General features: G+C 47.3%; 1 protein-coding gene across 10 annotated transcripts in view; it reads right to left on the bottom strand.

The window, feature by feature from the left end:
* The window catches only part of ZNF536 (zinc finger protein 536), a 483243-nt gene that overhangs the window by 163763 nt on the left and 296451 nt on the right, over positions 1 to 23029 (bottom strand). For all 10 annotated transcript variants that reach the window (XM_032249170.1, XM_032249167.1, XM_032249171.1 and 7 more), the window contains one exon: positions 8515 to 8667. In XM_032249170.1, the coding sequence (XP_032105061.1) occupies positions 8515 to 8667 (153 nt within the window). The remainder of the gene's footprint in view (positions 1 to 8514; positions 8668 to 23029) is intronic.

Here is a 23029-nt window from a genome sequence, read left to right on the forward strand (position 1 = left end):
CCGTCACAGACAGATGGCTGAGTCTACCTGAGCGGAGGAGAACCGCTTTCCAGCCAAAGCCTCCGCATCTGGTCGCGCTCTTCTGCCCAAGCGCTCTGGGCTGACTCTAGCAAATCCCAGGCCTCTGGGCATGACCAGATGCAATGCAAAGGAGCCGGGCACTGGGGCCCAGCCCTGCCCAACCAAGGCTGGACTCTGCCTGAGACTCAGGCCTGCATTGCCTGGGCAGCCCCATGGTACAGGCAGCCCCAGATCATGCCAGCAGCTCTAACTGAATGACTAGCTACTTAGGCCATAAATGCATCCCATTTACCGAGGGGACCATTCCGGCTGCCCCACGGTTTCCAGGGGGTCATGAGTCCTCTAGTAACCCCCATGATGTTTAGGGGTTGTTGCTTAGTGTTTATCTGTTATATGTGCCACACACTGGCATGCAGGCAGAGCCAGGCAGATCAGATGAGTATGCAAAACAGCTGTTCTCTCCTAGAGCACAGTGTCACTCAACTTTAACCAATTGTGGGCACCAGAACCTTTAATTTTCCAAGAAAAGTCTTGGCCAGGCATGGTGGTTTATGCCTATAACCCCAGCACTTTGGGGGGCCAGGCAGGAAGATCGCTTCAACCCAAGAGTTCAAGACCAGCCTGGGCAATACAGAGAGACCTCGTCTCTACCCAAAAAATTAAAAATTAAGCAGGTGTGGTGGCACACACCTGTGGTCTCAGCTACTTGGGAGGCTGAGGCAAGAGGATCGCTTGAGTCCAGGAGTTGGAGGCTGTAGTGAGCTGTGATTGCATCACTGCACTCCAGCCTGGGTGAGAGTGATACCCTATCTCTAAAAAGAAGAAAAGAAAAAAAAAGTATCACATCTATGAGATTTCTATATGCAGTATCTTAATGTTTACATATGAGTACCGATTTCAAAACTTTTCAAACACTGAGAGGGTTACAGTGCTCTATTTTACAGGTGGGGTCTGCAGCAGGCAAATGTGAAATGTGCAGAACGGGGACCTTTGCCCACTAAAGGAAGCAGCTAAGGACACTGGTAGCCTTCTGCGGGGAAACCTCTCAGTATATTTTAAAGGAGTAAGATGTGGGCCCAAACAATGCATTTCTAGAAAGAAGAGTTTTGCTAGAAAAGGCATAATGAAATTAAAAAGCTTCTGTTCATCATTCCAATGGATTAATGAAATTATTGGAACCATTGTACAGTAAGTCAGCTTCCCACTGACACACGGCATAAGACATATATTTAGCTTTCGATTATCATTGATAACCTCTCTCATCAGTTTTTAGAAATATATGACCAGGTGGTTTAATCAGTTCACTGTACCTATTTTTACATGGCCATATCTTTTATGATTCTGAGACTCTACTTTACTCTTGATATGCCAAAGGAACCCTCACTGTTCCGGGGAGTTATTCTGGAGCTATTTAGAGCAAGCTCTCACCAGCACCTCTCCAAAAATAACAGGTGGATTCATATTACTCTCTTTGGAAACCCTTTTAAGATGTGATTCATGCTTCTAATTTTTTTTATGTTTTTGTTTTTTTTGCTAAATCTCCAAAAGTGTTTCACTTGTAAGTTGAGCAACCGAATATTTTCCTGAATTTGCATCCTCAATTTGTTATTTATTTAGTCCTTCTTCATGTCTTTACTTAGTTAATACCAGGAGAGATAAATATGGTGGTGTCTTTGCAGCAAAGCTTCAGTACATTAATATAAATTGTACACTAATTCCCCCAAAGCATATATATGTTGTAAACCTGAAGACTTTTCACACAGCTGCTCATTGCTAAACAGTGCCTTGTCCAGAAGGGGACAATCTGTGTCTCTAATTGCTGTCACTGAAGCCCAGATTCATTATGTGACTTTCCCATTAAAATGTGAGCATTAATTTGTATAATGAAATATCACCCACTGCAGTGTTCATTAGCCATGCCCTACTGTATACAGCACATTGTTAGCTACCTAGAAACTGTAGTTAATTTCACTAATGGATATTTCCCTACTTAGTGTTTGGTAGGAAATTTATACTGTAACATTACCTCTTCAACTTTTAAGGAAATTTAAATTCAATCAATTATTTTCAACAAAAGTTTAGGATGTCATTAAGGCAGGAAAAGCAAGGATCGGGAACTGAGGAGGAATAAACCGAGCTTTTAGTTCATCTCGGAAATAGAAAAACAATGGAATTTTAATTCAAAACAAAAAATAAAAGACTTATCTCCTTTTGCAGATCTTTTTTTAAAATGTTTTCATCAGTACTCAGGGAAACAACACACGCTCTCCTTTTGGAAAAGGAAATGAGGAGAACACCCATTTTAACCGATTCATTTTTGAAAATGTATTCAAGGTGTTTTATATTTACTCAGTGTGTGAAAACAGCCTGGTTACCTTACATGGAAGCATCAAAGGTAAGAGAGAAAGACACCAGGCATAAGGCACCTGGATGGGGCCGGATGGAAGTTTTATTTCCACCCATGTTTATGTACCAGCCGCTGCTCGGGAAGCACTTTGAAGATAAAAGGTGGTTTCCTCCAGAGCATGAGGTTTGTCAGCTCCGCGATGCTGAAAGTGATTCCACCTCCGTTCCACCCCGGGAGGTCAGAAAGGTTCCCCATGCCACAGTGGCCATGCCTCACCACTCCCCTAACCTCACTGTCTAATGGGGAAACTGAGGCACATGGGGCCAAGGAAACTGAGGCACATGGGGCCAAGGACGCCTGGCCTGGGGCCAGCCTGAGGGAGGGGTCAAAGGAGGAGCTGGGATGCACAGTACTCCCCTTTTAAATTCCCTGGAGGCTGCGCCAACAGCACTTGTGAGTACAAGTCACTTCTTTCCTTCCTGTTGGGTATGGTGTGGACACACACTGTCAAAGAAATGTTGTATTAATTCCCTAAAAACAAGTCAGAAATTCACTCAGAAAAGTAAAAAGTCACAATAAGTGCAGCAGTGGAAAGAATGAGATTCTGAATTAGGTAGATCTGATTATAATCTTTAATCCAGTGCTGGGCAACTCCGGGGAGGGGTAAACTTCATGTGTCTGTTTCTGAGGCTCAGCACCCTCCCCTGTATGCAACAGGGCAGGGGATGGAGCCTTGGTGACTGACGGGCTTTAGGAATGAAGGAACCAGTCAATGGGCAGTGCCTAATACAGTGCCTGCACACTGGTGTGGACAGAACGTGGGAACCACCATCACTATTATGATGCTGTTACTCCATCCCCATGGGCTGAGTTCCGTGTTCAGCCAGTTGCTGTCATGCTTTGTAGACACAACCTCAGTCACAAGGCAAGATAACACCCAGACCTCCCTCCCTACACCCAACTTGGGTGTGCAGCCCTTTGCGGGCTGCAGGGGACAACTCCCTCCGTTCCACAATCCTCTTTGGTCCTATAGAAAAGGGACAAGAATACAGGTGACATCCCAGCCAGCATCCAGGGGCTGTGTCATGGAGACAGCACCCAGGAGTTGGGCGGTGCTGGGCGTACCCTTAAGCCCGAGGCTGAGCCCCTCCTGATCACAGCTGAGACCCCCCTGAAAAACCACCACTGACTTCCCATGCGGATCCATTCCCATAAAGAGGTTCCCGATTCGGGGCTGGAACATGCGGCACATCAAAACCAGATTAATAAACAACTCACATAACTCGAGAGGGGGAAAAAAACTAATGAGATTTATTTTTAATTAGTCCCTGAACTTTCATGCCTCCACATTTTCACAAGTGAGGTTGCTTATTACATTTCTCTACAATGGTCATTCCTTGAGACAACAGCTCCATCCTGAAAAACCCACACATGGGGGAGCCACCCGAGGGAACCCAGCCAAGAATCCCGGACCCACGTATGAGGTGTCACTCATGGGGGGGCCACACACCTCCCAGCCTTTCAGGGATCTGTCAGCCTCTGCCTGCCTCCTGTACACACCAAACAGATATAGCGGACCCTCCAGAGTACCCCCAGGCACCTGGCTTCCCAAGGTAGGGAGCAAGGAAGGGACATGGAGACCAATCCTGAAATGATTTGCCAGCCTCTCGGGAGACTGGGGACATGCGACCTGCCTGTTGCCTGTTACAACTACATGTTTGCTGATGCATCTCTGTGAAGGTAATTCTTGTGTGTCAATGTGATTGGGCCCCAGGGTGCCCAGATATTTGGTTAAGGATTCTTCTGGGTGCGCCTCTGGGGGTGTTTCTGGATGAGATGAACATTTGAATGGGTGGGCTGAGTAAAGCAGGTGGCCCTCCCCAATGTGGACGTGCCTTGTCCGATCCACTGAAGGCATGAATAGAGCAAGAGGCTGCGGGGGGGAAGATGTGCTCGTTCTGCCTGGCTGTCTGTCAGCTGGGACATTGGACTCCTGCATTCGGGCTCAGACTCGGACCGGAGCTTACACTATCAGCTCTCCTGGGTCACCAACTACAGATTTTTGGATCTTAGGGCTTCTCAGCTTCCATAATCACTTGAGCCAGTTTCTTATAAATCTCGCACATGTGTGTGTGTAGCAAATCTCCTTTTTTTCTTTTTTTTTTTCTTTTCTTTCCTTTTATAGAGATGGGGTCTCACTACATGGCCAAGGATGGTCTCAAACTCCTGGGCTCCAACAATCCTCCCTCCTCGGCCTCCCAAAGTTCTGGGATTACAGATAGGAGCCACTGTGCCCTGCCATATAACCATTTCCTATTGGTTCCATTTGTCTGGAGAACCCTGACTGATGCAATCTCCTTTCTGAGCCTACAATAACTGGTTCTGAATTCGAATCACAGACACTGTACTGTAGAAGAAAAATTGCCATGTCCAGTGATTGGACCCTCGTCCACGCAGGGTAATGTTTCCAAGAGGAGAGAAGTTCAGCCCCCTCTGGGTCAAGCAACCATCAACGTCTGCCCTGCCTGGAGCCAGAGTGAGGCAGCCTCCAGGATCCCAGGGCGTTGAGAACTGACAAAATCCCGCAGGAGCCTCCCCTCGGTCCCCTGTGGACCTGACTGAAGCTTAGGGTGCCCCAGAAACATCCTCGCGACCCGTAGGCTCTTCTGGGCTCCCAGATGTTCAGAGCAACCTGACTGGTGCATGTTGTCGGCACCTCTCCAATAAACAGGTATTAGGAGAAGAGAAACAGTAATTGAGTTAATGCAGTGGGGAGCAAACAGAGAGAGGTTTGATGTTATGTGATCAAGACTTCTAATAAAGATACAGTAGGACAGAAAAATATAGAGAAGGTGCCACCTCCTATCTTGACCAACTAAAGATATATTTATTACACGTTGGATTTTTAAATGTGGTCATACGGGTCCATGGTTTAAAAACTTCAAAAAGATGACATTTTGGAGTACATGTATTTTTGTTTCATAGACTGCTGTCCTCTGGCTGTGTCATTTAGAAATATAAAAACTGTATGGCATTTGGAGCAAGGAGAGAGATCAGGTCCAAAGAAGAAGGCAGTCAAGGCCTCTCACCAGCTTGGGTCCCACATGAAATCACTTATTAATAAATACGTTGATTTTGATTTTTAATTACTTGTGTAATCTACACTTTTACATTGTCATAATAGATGTTTATTTGGGTGATTTATAACATCTAACACTTTCTGTTCTATTCAAATGCACAAGTGTAAGCATTTTCCAACTTCTTTGTTCTTAGATAAAAGGGAAATTGATCTTTATCTGGTTACCATTCTGCCTTTTACGCACGGCAATGCTGCTTCCAAGAGGTGGTGGAGGTGGTGTGATGTTTCCATGGCTTCTTTCATTTTCTCTCTGAGTCTAGGAAGTTTCCAGAATGCCTCTGTCCACGGCCCTATCTTGTCTCTCTCAATGTCTCCAAAGATTAGTTCAGAAATATTAGTCTTTCTCAAGCTTGGAAATGCAAAGAGCAGTAACCATTTGCTTTCTCCCAGATTCTCCAGAACTTCTGTCAGCTTTGGTTCCATGTTGCCTGGAAATATTCTGTAGAGTGTCTACTCTTACCCCTGGGGAAGCTGACTGGGGTTGGGGCAACCGGGTTAGCAAAGCCCATTGTTGAGAGGCGCTGCCTTTATTCACTGACCCTCAGTCCCAGCAAGGCTGATCTCACCCTTGGCCAGCCACAACCCGGCTGGGAAACATGGTCCAGGGTTCTGGGTCGACATGAAATACACAAGGCAAGATGTGCCTGGCCTGGTTTCCACATTCCTGCAGACAGCTCAAGTGTGGGTACCCCATGGGTCACCTCCTGTCTCCTGGCAGTCTGCGGGTCCCCACCCCATCCAACCACCACCACAACCCTGGCTCCAATCTGGGGAGGAAAATGGACATTGGCATCATTTGAGAAAACCAGATGTCTGAGCTGACTGCCTTCGAGCCCGGTCACTTTCACGAATCGACGCAGGAATGCCTGGCTCAGCAAACACTTTCTGAGTGCCGACACGGGCCAGGCTCTGTTCTGGGCTGGAAACCCAGTTGGACAAACAGACATAGCCTTCGCTTTCAAGGAGTTCACATTCTAGTGCATGGAGAGAAACAACAATGAAATACAAATGCTTGGTGTGTCAGATGCCGTGAGCGCTATATGACACAGGGAAGGAAAGGGGTCTAGAAGGTCCTGGTGGGGTCGGGAGTGCACTGCCACGTGGGTGGACCTCCATGGAGAAGGGGGCATCAGAGCCAGAACCTGAAGGGGAGGCAGCAAGCCATGCAGGTGTCTGGCAAAGAAGTTCAAAGGGCAAAGACCTTGAGATGGGAATGCAGGGCTCCCTCCCTGAACCTCCGGGGAAGAGGATCTTCCACTCTGTCCATGCCCAAGAAACCAGCGCTCGGAGCCTGACCTCCAGGCTGTGGTTCCTGTGTTCCCTGAGGAAGGGGCTACTTTCCCTGCAGCCCTCGACCCCTCGGTGCCACCTTGCACGACACAGGGAAGACAGGAGGGGTCATTCACTTATTCGAGCATTTGTTCTGTCATTCAGCCTTTCAGATAAATTCGTCTGCCCCTACTGGGTGTAAGGTGCCCTTGCGGACCCTGGGGTTATAGAAATGACAGCAATTCAAAAGACGGACAAAATTGCCACCCTCGAAATCTCAGACTCTGTTGGTGGGAGACAAACGATTGACCCCAATGAGGTCATTTCCGAAACTCTTAAGTTTATGAAGAAGATAAAGCAGGGGATTCGTGGGCTGTTTTAGGTGGGGTAGTCAGGGGCAGCCTCTCTGAATAGATCCCGGTGAAGCTAAGTCCCCAGGGACCACTTGGAGGAAGATTCCAGGTGGAGGGAGCATCAGGAACCACAGGTCCTGTGGCTGGAATGGGCATTCTGCGTTGGAGAAACAGGGAGAAGGCAGGCAGCGTTTCAGAGAGATGCCAAGGATGAAGAAGGGGGCCAGACGGGGCCGGGGCAAGGCATGGGCAGTTCTCATGAGGCCTTTTGGGAGAGTGGTGGGACTGGAAGGCCGTTTGAAAGACATCTCTTTGGCCCGAGATGACTCCAAGGAAGGCATGGCACCTGATGAGCAGGGCCAGTGACGTGGCCCAAGGCCGCCTGTGCCCATCTGTCCTCTGGCTTCCCTGGGCGTCAGGGAGATTTGTGGGGATCAGGTAAGGCTCCAGGTGAGGAGCTTCTCGTCTCCCCTCATGCGATGCCCACACGGCCCCTGTACACTCAATATTCCTGCACAACCCGGAGCCTTATTGATTCCTTGGGAAATAAGCCACAATTATTTTTGAAAATAGATGGCATATTTGTCTAGCCTCTGAAGCAGCTCATACTCCAATAGATAAAGTGTCAGGAGGAAAATCAAAGAAAATGGAGGTGTCCATATCTCTGATAGATTTTTTTTTGTATCGGCAATGTGCAAGCAACAAGCAGAAAAAGTAAAAAGGACGATGACTGAGGGGTGAAGAAAACTCCGTTTTACCAGCCAGTCCTCGGCCAGTAGGACGCAAAAACATGATAAACGGCCAGAGGGGTGCAGCGGCCACCAGCCCCCCTTTGCCTAAGAGTATCTCAATTTGTCCTTTGAGGAGGCTCAGGGAAGAGTCGCTTTTCTTCCATGCCACGTGGAGTGACGCGGCCTGACTCACCCGCCCCATCCCAGGTCTGGGCAGGTAACGCAGGCTGGGCTAAAGCCTCTTCTACCTGGATGCCTGGGGAAGTGGCTTCATTCCCTTCCACACTTAGGAAGGTTGGAGCTGAGACCCCATCACTGACACCTAGGAGACTCCTGGTTCCTGCGGGGGTGTGGGGAGGGACTCCTTCAATACGGCAGAAGGAAACCATTGGCAAAATGCCGTTATCCCAGGCAGGGACCACTGAGTCTATATTTAAGAGTCCCTGAGTCATTTGTGAGGTGGATGTTAGTTAAGTGACGAATCAGGAAACTAGGGCCACTTCTGACCCACACAGTGGTGGCCAGACAGGCCCAGAGAGAAACTTCCAAAGTTAGTAACCCACACAGCTGTGGACCTGGGCCAAAAAGGAGGTGGAACGGGAGCCACCTCCTCCTCCTCTGGGCTGTGCCCCTGGATGCACTCAGACTTCTCACCTGTGTGTATCCTCAGGTGCACCTTAAGGTGATGGGATGTCCGGAAAGTTTTCCCACAGTACGGGCAGTCCTTCATGGCCGAGCCCAGGCTTCTGTCTCGAAGCAGCGCCGGTTGCTGGACGCCAGCAGATCTCCCAGCCTCCTCGCCAATGTCTGCAGCGAAGGAGAAACGTTCTCACATCACTTCAGCACATGTCAGGAGTTGTTCGCACCAAAACTGCTAACACCACACAAAGTTAAACATGTCAATACTACACCTGTCTATTTCATTCTTTAAATCTGACAGAATGCTGACAATTCACGTATTTTCTTGTTATTCTCTTAAATTATTTCATCTTTCCTATCATCGTTTTAAGCAGCATATGGTACCTTTATATTGAACCGAATTAAACAAGAAAAGAAACAGCTGTGTCAGCAGCTGGTTTGATTTCTTCTTTTGCTTAGTTCCTATTAAATATTTTTTTTTCAAAAGTTTAAAAGTGTTGGTGTTTGTTGAATCTGATTAATTTATAATATGAACTCACTGCCGAGTTCACTATAGGACTGAAATCATATTTGCATTATAGCAAGCAACAAATTAAAAAAAATGTGTGTCAGCTGAGTCTCTAAGACATGCAGACATACGGCTATTTTGGGACAGGAAAGAAAATTATCCAAAACTGATCATTTCTTCCTTGTAGAGTCTTGTATCCATCACTGGCTGGTGTAATCTCATGAAAGGGAGAAGAAAAAGTATGGAAATGCGATTCCACAATTAGCCCGTGATAAACATATAGTGACATATTCCAAGTCATATGCAGAGGCTCAGCTGCAAAACTCCCATAAACTTACAGCACTGCAGACACATCTTTTTGCAGTGACTTGAGAACTTCCTCTGTCAAGTGTCGATACAAATTCTCCTTCCTGCTCTTATTTGTTATGTAACCCAAATCATTAGAAAATGGAATAAAATTTACATATGGCTGCCTTCTGCAAAGAAATCGTGGGACATAATAGTAAATAAAACTGCGAAAATGTCTAGCGGTTGGAGGATATGTTATTGCAACCCCCGAGGCCCGACATCACACTGCCAAAGAGGTGACATCCAGGGACTCAAGGAGGAGAAGCGAGAGAATCTTCTCTGGGCTCACTTTTCTTCCCGAGTCATGGGTCTGCCCATAGAGCAGGAGTCTGAAGGCCGAGCACAGAATCCAAGCTCCTGAGTGTAGCAGGGTCCTCGCCATAGCTTCCAGCCCATCTCTAGGCCTCACAGTAAATCCCACTTGGAGAACAAGGGAACCTTCTGGGATGATCAGATCTCCCAGTTCTGCAGAGATCATAATAAATAAGATCTGTGCTTTCCAAGCAATGGAAAATGCAAACTGCTTTTATTCCTCAATGTCTGTTCCTGGCGTTCTCTGCTAACAGCCGAAAGGGGCAGACTTGTAGACCATGAGAAAGAGGAAGGCCAACACGTTTGTTTTTGTTTTTAAGACCGAGTCTTGCTCTGTCGCCAAGCTGGAGGGCAATGACACTATCTTAGCTCGCTGCAACCTCCGCCTCCTGGGTTCAAGCAATTCCCCTGCCTTAGCCTCCAGAGTAGCTGGGATGACAGGTACACACCACCATGCTCAGCTAATTTTTTGTATTTTAGTAGAGATGGAGTTTCACCATGTTGGCCAGGATGGTCTTGAACTCCTGACCTCGTGATCCACCCACCTCGGCCTCCCAAAGTGCTGGGATTACAGGTGTGAGCCACTGCACCTGGCCTCTTTTTTTTTTTTTTTTTTTTTTGAGGCAGGATCTCATTTTGTCACCCAAGCTGGAGTGCAGTGGCACAATCATAGCTGGTTGCAATCTCAAACTCCTGGGCAAAAGTGATCCTCCTGCCTCAGCCTCCCAGGTAGCTGGGACTACAGGTGCGGTCCACCATGTCTGGCTAATTTTTTATCTTTTTGTACAGACAGGGTCTTGCTTTGTTGCCCAGGCTGGCCTTGAACTCCTGGCCTCAAGCAATCTTTCTGCCTCAGCCTCCCAAAATGCTAGGATTATAGGCATGAGCCACTACACCGGACCCAATACATTTAATTCTCATTTGAGTATGCGCACCAAGCAACTGTGGAAACTCTTGGCTTGGTGCATTCTCTCTGCAACTGGACTGTGTATGAACATATAATCACCCTGGCAAAGTTATTTATATTTGACATCTCACTTTAATCCTATTTTCCCCAACTCTTCTAACCATCATTGGAGAGCTGCTCACAGGGTATAATTATCTAGCTTTTTTGTCTTATAATTTTGTACAAGCAGGAAGTTTAGGCTCATCCACATCTGGAACTCAGAGTCACTCCACCAGGTTCTAGATTGTGGTTGTCCAAATGAATGCGGAAAGGCCCTCAAAAATGGCTTATTGATCAGGGCAAATGGGCACAAGAGAGTGTTGCAAAGTCATAATCAGACAAGTGCCCTACATACGGTCACAGAGCCTCCGTGTCCTGCATGTTGAGTCCACCAGGAGCTGCTGCCAGAGGGAGTGATGGGCAGATGTCATTTCCAGCCAACCACACCCTAGCTTTCGACAGTGGGAAGACCATCTCCTTCTACCCCTCTGCCACCCCCACCCATCCCAAACCTGAGTACACTGTACTTGCCCTCCCGGCCTCCATGAGCTTTTCTTTTGCTAGGATCATGAAGGTCAGCTTCAAACAGTGATGAGCCTGATTAAAATTCTGCCCAAGTGCTCCTGGCAACTTAGTCGAGATGCTCAATTTAAGTTGGGAGGCCAATCACTGTTGGTTTGAATTATAAGCAGGACTTAGGTGTCCTGGATGTTGGCTTCAGGATGGAGTTAGGCGGGGATAAGTTTCGGAAGTGTAATTCCTGGGCCAGGCACTGTGGCTCACATCTATAATCCCAGCACTTTGGGAGACTGAGGCAGGTGGATCATTTGAGGTCAGGAGTTCAAGACCAGCCTGGCCAACATGGTGAAACCCTGTACCTACTAAAAATACAAAAATTAGCTGGGTGGTAGCAGTGCATGCCTGTAATCCCAGCCACTCTGGAGGCTGAAGCAGAATTGCTTCAGAGCCTGGGAGGCAGAGGTTGCAATGAGCTGAGATTAAGCTACGGCATTCTAGCCTGGGCAACAGAGTGAGGCTCTGTCTCAAAATAAATAAAGAAATAAATAAAAGGAAAGTAATTCTTGTGGGGCCTCCTATGGCATGATCTGGACCTTCCCATAAAGGTTCTTCCACCGGAGTCTGCCAGAGAGCAATAGCAAGGGGCCACTGTGGAATGAAGCTGCAGGAGAATGTTCTCATGGTCTCACTTACAAAGGGGAACAAAGCATTGGGTACCCACAGACACAGAGATGAGGACAATAGACACTGGGGGCCAGGCGTGGTGGCTCACACCTATAATCCCAGCACTTTGGGAGGCCAAGGTGGGCAGATCACTTGAAGTCAGGAGTTCAAGACCAGCCTGGGCAACATGGTGAAACTGTCTCGACTAAAAATACAGAAATTATTCAGGTGTGGTCATGCACACCTGTAGTCCCAGCTACTCAGGAGGCTGAGGCAGGAGAATTGCTTGAACCTGGGGAGGTCGAGGCTGCAGTGGCCCAGCCAAGATCACTGGGCCACTGCACTCCAGCCTGGGTGACACAGCAAGGCCCTATCTCAAAAAATATAGACGGACACTGAGGATTCCAAAAGTGGGGGAGGCAGAGAGGGGAGCAAGGTTGAAAAATTACCTATCAACCACTATGCTCACAACTTGGACAGCAAGATCATTACAAGCCCAGACCCCAGCATCATGCAATACACTCACGTCACACACCTGCACGTGTGCCCCCTGAATCTTAAGAAAAAAGTTACAAAAAAGAAGATGCTGCAGGAAGGATGGGGGAGGACATATTTCTTCCGGAGCTTTTGGGAAGGACTTGCCCAGGACGCATTACTGACAAAAATAGCGGTATAGCCGCCTTGCACTGTGGAACATTTTGCAGAACGTAAGGATGAGCGCTGCCTCACTATACGTCACTCTAAGTGATGGTCTGTATCTGTTTTCCTTTTATCTTTCTATCTTGGATATGTGTGGCCCAATAAAAAGAATAAATTTGTAAGATAAACAGCTTTCTTTGCAGATTTAAGAGTCTAATTTTCGCTTTACACAGAAAAGGGTTTTTTTTTTTGGAGGGCCAGAAGGCCTATGGCGTTTATGGTTAGAGTAATCCTACTGGAAAAACACACTGAACGAGGATGAAGGGCGATTGTGGGTGGTCCCAGGAAGTGTCCAGAGAGGCTGTAAGCCAAGTGCAGTGAAGGGTGAGGGAGCGGGTGCTGGCGGGTCGCCCGCAGGGCGCTGCGCGTGAGTCCCAGCCTGTGCCTGGACGCGTGCTGGTGAGGACTTATGTGCTGAGCTTGGCCCAGTCCCAGCAAGAACCCAAGAGTGATGGGAAGGTGCGGCTGCTCTCAGGTTCCTTCTCTACTCTGAGTTATAAAAGCACTGGCATATGACCCTCTGCAAACCGCAGGATGGAGTCCCATCACTTCGCTCGGCATCCCACACAATCAGGTGGGGAAAGCAGTCATTGGTTTCTGCTGCAGACGGACCAGCCCTTCCAAAGGCCACTCCAGGAAACAGGCAGTAGAAAGACAGAAGTATTGGCCAGGTGTTGTGGCTCACACCTGTAGTCCCAGCACTTTCGGAGGCCGAGGCCAGCGGAACACCTTAGGTCAGGAGTTCGAGACCAGCCTGGCCAAAATGGTGAAACCCCGTTTCTACTAAAAATACAAAAATCAGCCAGGAGTGATGGTGTGTGCCTATAATGCAAGCTATCTTTGAGATTTATTTATTTATTTCAATTTTCTTTTCCTCTAACTTGTGGTATTCCTTCCCTCCCATTCGACATTTTCTCTACTGTGCTAGGTAGACTGAAGGTGGACATGTGGACAGAGGTCAGCCTCAACTCCACCACCTGTTCCTTCCTGCTCACCTGTGAAAAGACAGACCCCTGCCAGCTCCTAGAGACTGAGGTGTCCCTGGAGTGGGGACCTCTGGCTGCAGGCGGGGAGGCCGTTTCTTGCCTAACACACCCTCAGCCTGGGTATGCTCTGGGCTCTCACGGGATGGAGAAACAGTGGAGAAACAGCTCCTGTGACCTCTGTTTCTTTTTCCGACCCCACTGAACCATACGGGATTATTTTTTCAGAAGGGGGTGCCTTGCATGGGTGCAACAAATAATATTCCAGACAGACACGGGCCATATCCACAGCCCTTCTAGGCTGTAGCCAAGAGCAAATGCGCTGGAATAGGTATCAAAAGCTCTGCCAGTTCTATGCTATGCCAGTGCCTACAGGCCGAAAGCAACTTGCTAAACAAAAGAGAGGTGGATCCAAGTCATTTCAAGGTGTGTTTCAGGAATACGTTACCAGGAACAAGGAGACAGCAGGCAACAGACCTGAATTTTGCCTTCTCGAGGTCAGCAATGTCATCTCCCTGCCCATTTGCTTGTTCTTATCCTCCGAGTCTACAGCAAGGGTGGCCTCGATCAGGTGATATGAAGGTACATGCCTTTTCCAAGTATTCAGAGGAGGCGGTACGGGCAGAAGGAGCTGGGGGATTACAATGGCTAGGGATCATTTTAGAATCCTCATCATCCACTGGACCATAAAGTGGCAGTACCGGTTAGACAAAGAAACGGATACCCAGAAAGACAAACGATTTCCCAAAAGTTAAAGCCCCTATACTGACAAAACACTGTCACCAGCTATCTGAAACCACCCCTGCGGTTGGCTATCTTGCTGTATACAAACGTGATTTGAATGTATGGGTGCCTCATCGCACACTTAATCTTATTTATATATATGTTTGGGATATGAAAGCTTGGTTTATAAAATCATTTTGTACTTGAAGGGTAGATTTTCTCCCAGATTATGTCTAAACACTGAACTTCTTTGTATAATAGCCTTCTTTTCCAAAAATGCTGGCTCAGGCATTAAGAGGCAGAGTATTTTCCTCCAGGGTCCCTAACGTCCAACTGTCCCTAGCAAGTCCGTTCACCCCTCCCCTGGCCCTTGGCTCCCATCTGACCCACGAGGACTACACCGCTGGGTCCCGTCATGCTGAAAGATCTCAAAGTTTATCCCAGGCCGTCTCTGCTCACTGCCTTTTATTTTGGCCTCACATTCCCCCCCCGACCTCATCCTATAGCCAAAGAAAATACTGAAGTTGGGTCTTAAAGCAGTGAGGAGGAATGACTTTTACAGTAACTAGTCCCTGGATCCCTACGTTTCCCAACTTCTCTTACACTGAGCTGAGGACAGGTGGTCCATTCTGGCCAACAGATGAAGGAGATGAAGAGAAAATGTGCCTGCACCTCCTCTGCCCTCTCCTCCTGGGCCACAATGACCTTGCAACGCGAGGGTTGAGACAATCGGAAAATAGAGGGCACCTAGGTCACTGAGTCACCAGATGGATGACAGCCAACCTGCATCATGCTTTGCATGAATGAGAAATAAATCCTGGTTATGTTAAGCCATGGAGGTTTCGGGGGTAGCCACTGTGGGAGGAGGTCAGAAATTTACTAAGAAGAGTCAATCCTCTACTGGTGAAGTCTTCTGGGTTTATATCCAGTCTTTCAGGGAGTCCAATTAACTCACAGAATGAGAGGGAGGAGCCAGAGACAGAGACCAAAGAGGCAAAGTGAGAGGACCAAGAGGAAGAAAAGAGTGGCTTCTTTTTATATTGCACATGGATTCCCGGTTCTCGTTTCATCTTAACTCACTGGCAGCCTTACCCTTCAGACGCCCAGAAGTACGTTTTGGAAAGACTTCCATTAAAAAATAAAATACAATGATGACGCTTTTGGCAAGGATGACGGTGAGGGTGAGGTCCAAGCCGTGAATGGAGCTACACCGGCAACCACGCATGGGTAAGGTAACCAACTCTGTGGACACCCGGTGCTTACTACGTTTACAGCACAAAATGCCATGATATTTTAATTTCTAGGGAGCTTCTAGTATAACAGTAAATACATTTTCCCAGATGAGTTGTCAGTTAATTCTGCAAGTATGCCTTGTGCAAAGGACATCTTAAAATCACAGCTCTCACTTCATTAATGAAAGAAAACAAAAAACTATCTGTGGAGTCTAGGGGGTGGAGAAGTAGTTCAGCACAACGACAGCAACAAAAAATCACATCTTTCTTTTTTTTATTGCATTTTAGGTTTTGGGGTACATGTGAAGAACATGCAAGATTGTTGCATAGGTACACACATGGCAGTGTGATTTGCTGCCCTCCTCCCCATCACCTATATCTGACATTCCCCCCCCATGCTATCTCTCCCCAACTCCCCACCCCGCACTGTCCCTCCCCCATTTTCCCCCAACAGACCCCAGTGGTAGTGCTCCCCTCCCTGTGTCCATGTGTTCTCATTGTTCAACACCCGCCTATGAGTGAGAACATGTGGTGTTTGATTTTCTGCTCTTGTGTCAGTTTGCTAAGAAGGAAGGTTTCCAGGTTCATCCATGTCCCTACAAAGGACACAAACTCATTGTTTTTGATGGCTGCATAATATTCCATGGTGTATATGTGCCACGTTTTCCCTGTCCAGTCTATCATCGATGGGCATTTGGGTTGGTTCCAGCTCTTTGCTATTGTAAACAGTGTTGCAATGAATATTCGAAAATGACATCTTTCTTAATGTCCTTGCCCACGTGTACCAGGGCTTGAAGATCTTTGCAAGAGCAAGATGATACTAAGCTCTTGGAGAAAGTCCAAAGGAATGTATAGTTACTCTTAAGAGCTTAACACTTTCCCTTATTATGAAAACCTTAACACACTCAAATAAAGCAATCAGGACTGGCCCTTTTATTTTTAAAAAATTATTTTAAATTAATGGTATGCATGAAAATTATAACGTCACTGTAAACAATTCTACCTAACTCTTGGAAGACACAACGCATGCCTCGGGTCAGTATCAACTTGGTGTCTCTGTGGTTGGATCAGAGTTGCCAATTTTATGATGGCCATATATAGTCATGTTAAACAGTTAAGTGTTCTTATGGACTGGTGAAAGTATTTGTTTAAATAAAGGGCTATTTTAGAAAATGATGTCCACTTGTGAGGAGGCAACAGGCAGCTAGCTTGCTCTTGTTTGTCCCGACAAATGGGGTCGGGATTGGACCTCATCAGCGGGCCCTGGGACACATGAGATAGAGGGGTGGCATGTTTTCCATGTTGCCATGTCTCACCCCCCATCCAAACTGAAAACTGAGCAGAGCTCCATTTGCCGGTGGCAAGAGAAGATTTCTGGAATTGGGGAATTAGGTCATCAAAAGGCTAATTTCTTTTAAAAAAAAAAAAATATATGACACTAGGATTTCAAATAGCTTCTCTAAAGCAACCTTTTGATGAGATAAGTGAAAATGAATCAGAAACACATGGATTACATTTTCCTTAAAATACACCAGGGCTTCAAGATCAAGAACTCTGGGCCAAACATGTTTCTGGTTTTCCCAAGCCCTGAGCCCTTTCTTAATTGTCAAAGGAGTCTGTGAAACTCCCCTGCTGGGGATCGGGCCACCCATGAGGCCTCAGCCCTCTGGCACCATGTAATACTGCTGTGACAACATCCCCTGTCATCTGCAGGCCTCCATATCTTCCCAAGGCCCCAGGGGTGGCTATGGGCTGGCCGTGGGCAGGTACTCCAGCCCCCAGGCTGGAGACTGCGACCATAAATGCAGTGGGCCAGGTTTGGGACTCACAGAATCGACCTGGGACAAGACATCAGATGTGACATGTCTCTTTGGGCTCTGCACTCCTGCCTCTTCTCTCTGGGACAGGGACAGTGGGCTGGAGCCCGTACCAGAGACCGTTAGGGTGGATCAGTGCTGAGGGGGTCACCTAAGGACCTGGCCTTGGCAAGAAGGCCCAGACAGGAGAAATGAGCCTGAGAGAGTCAGCTTAGGCCACTGCCATCTCCTGGGAACAGTTACTCATTTCGCTGCTTTTTAGAATAACCTCCAGCTCCATCTCAAGATGTCTAAGTGGCTCCCTACTGCTCTGACCTCATCCCAACTCTCCACCTGCACTCCCGCCCTCCACCTTTCTGTTCTCCTCCAAGGCTAGGTCCCTTCTCCGGTGAGGCTTTGCTCCTGCTTCCTCTCTTCCTGAAATTCTCTTTCCCTAGAATTCTCTTCCGATCTTCATGTAAAAGTCACCTCCCCAAGACAGACTGTCTCTGACCACACTGTCGGAAGGAATCTCCCAACCCCCAGCTCTTGGCCCATGACACAGTCCATGTCGCCCTTCGCAGACGGTTAGCTGGCCTGCGTATTAAACTGCTCACTGCCTGTCCCCTGCCTAGAAGGTTAGGTCCAGGAGAACAGGGGCAGGCACTATGGCTTCACGTGACATCTCCAGCATGTGGGAGGCCCTCAGCTCATAGCAGGTGCTCTATAAATACTTCTTTTAACAAATAAAAGCATCACGGAAGGCAAGCAAGTTGGAATTCAGATACTAAGACCAGTTCCTGACTGTGAGAGGGAGGCTACTTTGAGCAGTTGGCAGGGAGGAACAGCTCAGGGCACAGTCAAACATCGGAAGTGTTCCAGAGTGCTCAGCGCATGCCGAGGTTCAGTTGTGTGACTGCAGGGTGGGGAGGGCTGGGGATGTCCAGGAAGCTTCCTGGAGGAAGAGGCCTCAGGGTGTCACCCAGTTCTTTCTCCATCCAGGTGAAAGGAACCACAAACACGCAATTATAATCAGCAAAGGACACACACCAGTGAGCTCCTTAGTAAACAAAAGTGTGGGGCCCCTTTCCCCATTTTATTTGCTCAATTTCTGGTTAAAAAGAAAGATCTGACTGTCATAAGGAGAAACGGCTTCACATCAGCATAAAGAGATAGTCACCCATGGAGGAGCACAGCGAAGCAGGTATTTTTAATGTAATCTGTGCTCCTGTTACTATCATAATAAAATATTTGTTATGCCTGTTTTTTCATAATTTAAATTAAATACTCCTTTCTTTAAACCAAAAAAGAAGAAAATTATAATATAAGCCTCTACTTTCAGTAAAGCATAAATTCCCAAAAGATGCCTATGTAATTTATTTTCTTAAGAAAAAAAAAAACTATAGCTTTTAAGATCCTCTTAAGATAATTTACAGCCCCTCCTATTTGGGTGGGGTGGGGGAGGGGAGAAGATGGAAGACGTGACTGAAGGAATTCTTACCTAAATGACACCAGGAACAAGCTGGCCCGATCTTTTTTAAAATGCATTCGGTCAGCCGTCATAACTTGTGGAGTTCAGTTTTCTCCTGGGAATTGGGCACATTGAAAGGAGAAGGTATGATTTGGAGATAACGCCTCCCCTAGAGATGTGTCTTGCCATAGTCTTTTTTAAACAAAGAAGACATCTTAAGCACCTTGCAATATCTTTCATTTAATAGTTGGCAGAAGGCAAGTCCCTGAAGAACGCTGGCCTGTGTCTTTCTCTTTAACCAGCCGAGTGATCCAAGCTTTTAATATAGCCGTTCCAATTATTGTAAAAGTCATCTAGTACCTTATAACCACAAATATTGACAGTTTATTGCACAACACATTCCTGACATTTGAAGGTCACACCATACATAATACATACTCTTTTATAAAAGTGTCTGCAACAAAGAGATACATGATAAACAATTACCTCTCCCAGCCTGTACGCATGTACAGTTTGGGACTGACTCGAGGTTGCAGGGGAGGGACACACACCATTTTAAATAATCTATTAGGGCAGCATGGAGGCATTTGTGATGGATAATTATGAAATGGTTTGTGTGCCTGCTGCCGTCGGATTGGCTGGCCAGGGAATGGGGTGGGGGCAGTGCCCCTCATGGAGCGCAGGTCACAATGCTTCTGTGCCACAGAGAACCCAGCCTCACTTCACAATCGGATTTTCCCCCAAAGCCACTAAGCGTAACAGACTCACAAATACACTCTTGTTTCTCATATTGAAAGAAATTTTGAAAATCCACCAGATCCAGGTGGGATCCCTCCTTAGTCAACAGTGATGCCTCAGGGAGACAATGACCACGCCTGTGGTCACACAGCCATGCCACCTCTCTCTGGGGCTGTGGCATCCAGAGACCTGTGGCACTCCAACCCCGGCTTCAGCCCAGCGCAGGGGAAGGGTGCCTGACTGCCAGGTGCAGGCATAAAACAAAAATCAGCATATGAAAAGAGTTCCACAAATCTCTGCTGAAACCCAGAGTGCCCAGGAGTCCCTGGGCGAAGCATTCTGAGAGGGAAGCCACTGTCACGTCCCTATCTCCCAAGGCTTCGTGTCTTGTCCCCGCTTGTCCTTCCAGAGCTAAATCTGACAGACAGGTTCAGAAGGCGGAATAAGTGGTGAGGTTTTGCAGCCCAAAAGCCCTCAGGTCAAATCCAAGTTTCCCAGGTCTTAGGTGTGTAATCCTGGGCAAATTACATAACCTCTCTGTGGCTGGGTTTCCTTATCTGCAAAACGGGAAGAGTCACAAGAATTCATGCCTCAAAGGATTGCAGAGACTAAGGTATAGAAATCACTTAGCATGGTGCCTGACAGAGGTTATGCTCCAATTAATAGTGGCTTTCAACATGAATATAGCCAAAGCAATTCATCATATGTAAAGATGGGGAGACCTGTGGTCTTACTACTTAATACCCCCCTCCCCGCCCCCCCACCAACCCCAAGCCAGCTTCAAGCATTGGAATTAGACACATACAAAGCACCAGCATGAGGGGACATGTTCCTTCCCTGAAAAGTCCAGGTTGGGGCAGCCCCTCCAAAGCTCTAAAATCCCAGGCAATCCTCCCAAGTTAACAGTGAAAAACAATTCAGGCTGCAACTGAGCTTCGCAGAGATGACAATCTTTAATCACAGATGAAGTGGCAGGTCGTTAGAATCTGCACCAAACTCCCTTTCAGATGATACTAATGGTTGCTGTTTAAAATATACATACATATGTGCATGTATAAACACAAACATACATATATATATATTTAGAACCATATTAAAATAAATAATCAACAAATCCTTAAGATAATCGAAAGCCCGTCCAAGAGTAATTTTATTTGGATATCCAGAACGAACATCTTAAAATTGAAGACAGGGGACCAAAATGATTTCTACAGAGATGACGTGTTTATTAGCACTAAATCCCAGAAAACAGCGCTTCTAGATAAAGAACAGCTTTTTGCATCTGAAAAGCATGCCGATTAGGATGCGTGTGTTCCTTTAAGAAGCTATTCTGTTTTAGAGGGTCGCATGTAGGATAGGGCTCCACGTGACCACAAGGTTGCTATGGTAAATATGCATTTTTTATTGAAGAGTAAACAGTGGCAGAAAACAAGTGTCAATTGCCAGCTCTGAAGTTACTGCCATTTTTGAGCTTCACTGACTTACCTAGCCCTTTACGTTTGAGAACATTTACCAGATGAACACAATCTTTGGACCAATTTAAAAAAAAAATGTTTTTGAAGAAATGTTGAACGCTTCACTGTCTTGTAATAATAAATTCTTAGTTGACATGAAAATTATCTATCTATCATCCATCTATCTATTTATCTATCTATCTATCTATCTATCTATCTATCTATCTATCTATCTCTCCAGCTCTGCCAATCAGATACAGGCACATGGATCTTTCTGGAGATCTGCTCCCAGCTGGTGGACTTCCAAAGGACAAAACCTTCAGCCTTGGCTCAAGCCACAGAGCAGAGGCGCCAAGGAGACAGCTGAGGCCACCCCACTGCCCACTGTCTTGGTACCTGCAGACCAACGGAAGCCAGGGGCGGTGCCCTGCAAATGGCCCTCCCGGTCCAGTGTTGGTGTCTCTGGCAGTGCGATGTCCCACGTTGCTTGAAGGGCAGTGTACTTTACCCAATACAACTGTGACACTTTTAGCAAAGTTTTCACTGTGTTTCCCCTTGTAGAGACTGACAGGAGTGTGAATTTATTCCTGTTAGTTCCTGAGAGGCAACTCTGTTTTCCTCTGATACATCCACATGGGTGAGCTTTCTTGATTATAAGTAAAGCCACGTCACCCCCAGTTATCACTGTGGTTAGCGCCTGGTCCCATCCCAAGTGGCCCCCAACTGGCTTCTCTGGCTAGACACAGGGCTTGAATTTTGTTCTTCTCTGACACCAGTTTTTCTTCTAGCCTGTGAAGTGCAAAGGACAAGGGCTGAGGTTCCTCCTCCTCCATTCCCCTCACGTGGCAGGTGTCCAGCCAATATCACCCCAGATGGGGGTGAATAAATGAATGCATAAATAAATGAACTGACCTCACTCCAGGACTAGCCTCCTGGGTAGCAGCTTCCAGGAGGAAGTTCAAGTTTGCTTGTTCTTCTTGTGATCACAGATAAAAGTATCATATTTGGCAGATTTCTCAACGGGGACTTCCTGAAGTCTGGGAATCCCATAGACTGGTCTAAAGAAATTCTGACCGGAGACAAGATGAGGGTGTCCTCCAACAAGCACCCCCAGAAGGAGCAGGCAAGAGGGACAGCCCCTGCTTTTCATGGAAGGGGAGCAGCAGGTAGCTGAACAGTGTCTCCACAGCCCCCAGACATGCACAGAGACGGTCTGATCCTCCTCAACACAGGGAGACACACAGGCCACTGTTAATGCTGCCTGAACAGGCTTGCCCGGGCATTCAAGCACCTCAAAACGCCAAGGGACTAGAGGATCTGAGCCTGAATCTAAACTCTGCCAGCACTGGCTCTGTGGTCCTGAGCAAAGCGCTAAAGCTTCATGAACTTTCATTTCCTGGTTGGTAAAGTTGGATCCCTGGAGAATGTTGCCTATCACAGAGGGTCTGAGTGCTTCATGAGACCGTGGGTTTGCAAGGCTGCATGCACTTTAAACCCTGCAGCGGTGGCGTGGCAGAGTGGGAAAGCCACTGACCTGGCAACGGCCAGCTCTGGGCTCCATCAGGCATGGCCACATCCAAGCTGTGTGTTTGTAAATGCCCCCATCTTCACCCAGCCTCCACACTCATCTGCCTATGACATGGGAATAATGTCTCCTCCTGTGCAATCTCAAATGAGATCCTGTGACGAAATGTCATCCGTGGAGTCCCAATTGGTAGCCTGCCTAGCCCACCAACTACAAGGTCTAAAATATAAAAAAGGTAAAGCAGCATAAACCAGCAAACCAGCAGGTGGTGTTTTCCATGCCATAGAGTCACCACAGGATCCCCCAAAATGGTCAGCCCCTCCCCCTGCTCCATCCAAGATTTCCTAGGGCCAAGCGCCACCCATCCCTGAGTAGGAACTCCATGTAGGCATGACCCATCTTCACTCACTCCCACATTGTCTAACCCAGAAGTTAGAGCTTACTTCGCCCTATCCTCCCAACATCCCTTGGAGGGGAGTGGGTGAAGGTGTGGGAGGATGAGGACCGGGGAGGATGTGCCCACTGGGATGACAGGGAGAGAGAGAGAAGCAGGCAGCAGATAGGTCAGGCGTCAGCATCCCAAGCTTCCTCCATGAGGTGGATAATTGGCTTC

This window comes from Sapajus apella, unplaced genomic scaffold (genome assembly GCF_009761245.1).
Source record: "Sapajus apella isolate SASKATOON/1434 unplaced genomic scaffold, GSC_monkey_1.0 scaffold68, whole genome shotgun sequence".
NCBI lineage: Eukaryota > Metazoa > Chordata > Mammalia > Primates > Cebidae > Sapajus > Sapajus apella.